General features: G+C 38.8%; 1 protein-coding gene across 1 annotated transcript; it reads left to right on the top strand.

The window, feature by feature from the left end:
- The first annotated feature begins 472 nt into the window (after nucleotides 1-472).
- Nucleotides 473-2668, top strand: LOC113072754 (trophoblast glycoprotein-like). Its single transcript, XM_026245717.1, has 2 exons — nucleotides 473-1070; nucleotides 1206-2668. The coding sequence occupies exons 1-2, from the start codon at nucleotides 537-539 to the stop codon at nucleotides 1566-1568; spliced, it is 897 nt and encodes a 298-aa protein (XP_026101502.1). The 5' UTR covers nucleotides 473-536; the 3' UTR covers nucleotides 1569-2668.
- The last annotated feature ends 507 nt before the right edge of the window (nucleotides 2669-3175 follow it).

The following is a 3175-nucleotide window of genomic DNA, read 5'->3' as shown; positions in this document are numbered from 1 at the left end:
ATCTAATTTAAAATAACATTAAGTTATGTTGCAAGTTTACATATGGTTAACTGTAGAGCTACGACTTCCTCGATTATTTGAGTATGAGTGGGTATGCCTTATTTTGCCTAGCTGAAGGTGGTAACCCTGCCTTTAAGGAGTCAAATTTTGAGAATGTACCCATGCTTATGATTGCTATTTTTACACCCCTGCTGAAGAGTCTCATAGGCAGCATGCTTTATTCTCCCACAGCGCATGTAGCTGTCCCGTTTAAAAGTTTCTAAAATGCACGGCTCTGTGTATCTCTCTCTCGCGGAAAGTGGGCGAGGTTTTGCTCACCTCAGGGATGCTGCTAGACTGGACTTGATCGCCTTTTAGTGTAGGCGTCGTCAGGGGAGCTCCAGAAAGAGAAAATGCTGCCGGACTGAACACTCTCTGGCCACATGGACTGCTTTCCTCGATGGCTGAAACGGTTTCCCGAAGCGAAGTGAATCCGAACTATGAAGAGAACATATGCTGCCATTAAACCTTTGGAATAACATTCGCGTCAGATTAAAATGGAAATGAACAGAAAACCACTTTGCGTTTCATCTCACACTTTAAAGCGATACCATTTTAGCGTGAGGCTGATGTGTTTGTTTGTTTTGTCCGCTGAAGCTAATCAATGTCACGATACCTACATGCGTTATGACGGATTGGTGAGTTGTGAAGGGCTCATACTACCTCTCGAAGTGCCCAGAAGCATCCAAAACTTAACTTTATACAGATACAATATCTCAGTTTTAACCAAGAGAGCGTTTTCAGTCAATGAGACCGACACGGACTTACGCGCGCTGTCACTGCAGGACAACAACATACAGGTGATCGAAAATTGTGCGTTTTGTGGACTCCCCCGACTTCTTTCTTTAGATTTGAGTCACAACCGTTTAATGGTTGTGCTCCCTGAAGCCTTTTGTGGCTTGGAACAGCTACGTAATCTTAACCTCAGTAACAGTTTGATGACCTCGGACGCGAGCCAATTACCCCTCGCGCTGTCCACGGATAATTTGGGTAATCTTCAGAGATTGGACCTGTCTGGAAACCGTTTGGAGGTAATTCCTCTTTCTGGGTTTGGAAACCTCAATTTAACCACATTAATACTGACAAATAATTCCATTGCGACCCTGGGTAGTCACAATTTAACGAAATTAAACGAGTTCAAGGAAATACGTATCTATTTATCACAGAACCCGTTCGAGTGTAAATGTGACAAACTGAAGGAGTTTTATAATTGGCTGAAGAATAGCTCCCAATGCGCAGACTCCAATAGCCTGAAATGCGCACAACCCGAAAAGAGGAAGAACACGCACGTGATGGATCTAGAAAAGAGGGACATGGAGTGCCAAAACTTGGATGCCCGATCTTATGTGCTTCTAGGCATTGTGTTGGCCCTCATTGGAGTTGTGTTCCTCATGGTGTTGTACTTGAACAGAAGAGGCATCAAGAGATGGCTTAATAACATTAGAGAGGCCTGTCGGGATCAAATGGAGGTGTATCATTACAGATATGAACAGGACTCCGATCCCAGGTTAGCAAATGTTGCAGTTTAAGCGGAACCTTCTGACCTCGTCTCCTAGAATTGTTTGATGAAACACTATGACAATAAAGTTTTGTAGATATTAAGCCCATGTATGTTAGTTATAAGACACGCATACCCTTACAAATGTACAAAATTAACTTTCAGCAGATACACTTTTTAAATAAATTGTTGAAATAGATATGGAATTTCACTCATCTTGCACTCATGGGTGTATTATTATTATTATTATTATTTTTTTTTTTCAATAAAATGTTGAAATGGGAATGTACCTCCATCCTGTCTGGGACTAGCAATCAAGAAAGCTGTTTTTTTTTTCTGGTTACAAGCCATTGAGATGAATGGGAATGCTGATGGGTAGCTTTCTCCAGGTATTACAGATCTCATTGCAAGCAGTAACCAATCATGTTTCACGATGTGATGTAAATGGAAGCCTGTTGGCTATTTTTAAAAGATCCTTAGACAGAAAATTCATCAAAACAGCAAAGACAACAGGGCTCAGATGAACCGTTCATTTGTATTAGATGCTATGGAATGAAGAAAGTTTAACTGTATATACATTTACCAGTTTATAAAAATACTAATACATAAATAACAATTCTGAATAATATATGAAAGTGCAGGATTTGTGTAACACAAATGCTTTCCTCAGTGCATTGACTTATTGCACCAAACAGTCCAGTTATAAAATCCTGGACAAATGTAAGCAAAAATATACAATAACTTCTCTTATACTGCTGAGAAATGGGCATTAATGTATTTAATGAAATGGGTAAAGGATCAACTTTCGTGATATCATTTGAGAATGTTTAATTGCAATAGGGTGAATGTGAAAAAACTTTATATGCACTGGAGTACTGCTTGAATTTAGCTTTTTTACCCTATATAACCCTGTATACAGTGCCAATACATTCTTGATCTAGAGTGAGACACAATAAGCCTTTTTTTTCTCCAATGTTTGATTAGACAGTTGGTGATGCATATGGAGATTTGACTGTACAAAAATGTGCAGTTCTTAACTTCATCATCTTCATCTGTTATGCAGACCAGATAACCTTGTGATGAAATTAAATTATAGAGCCGTGACATAATACTATTTTATAAACAAATGACTTGCATCCTCATTAAAACTCAAGATATCCTCATTGACTGCTCTGTTTGTGTTTTATGTATGGGTCATTATGTTTGGGTCTTTTTACTTATGCTTCATTTTGTCTGGATTTTATCATTGAGAATGTCAAATAAAGGCAACAGAATGAGGAAATTCAGGCTGAGAGAAAATCTTTTTTTTTTCTCCATTCAAACATAATGTGATTGCAGTGAAGCATCTGGTAGTTTCTTACAGTAAGTGGGATTTTATTGAAAACTTTCAAATATAGTTTATATGTACACAATTTTTCCTCTCAATCTCTTTCTCTCTTTAGAGGATATCTCTCCCCAATACTGATGATAGCTAGAGACAATTTGCTGCTAATAAAAGAACAGAGGCATGACTCAAGACAAATCTGTAACATAATTATAGCAGAGCTGGGATTAATCCCATCAGGGTCATATCTATAAGGGGCAAGCTGACGTCCTATAAATCCCGAGTCTCGCCCCCGAGCCTGCTTCATTTGCCCA

Source organism: Carassius auratus, unplaced genomic scaffold, assembly GCF_003368295.1.
Source record: "Carassius auratus strain Wakin unplaced genomic scaffold, ASM336829v1 scaf_tig00010098, whole genome shotgun sequence".
NCBI classification, from domain to species: domain Eukaryota; kingdom Metazoa; phylum Chordata; class Actinopteri; order Cypriniformes; family Cyprinidae; genus Carassius; species Carassius auratus.
Note: the sequence above shows the minus strand (reverse complement) of the source record. Positions and strands in the feature narration are given on the sequence as shown.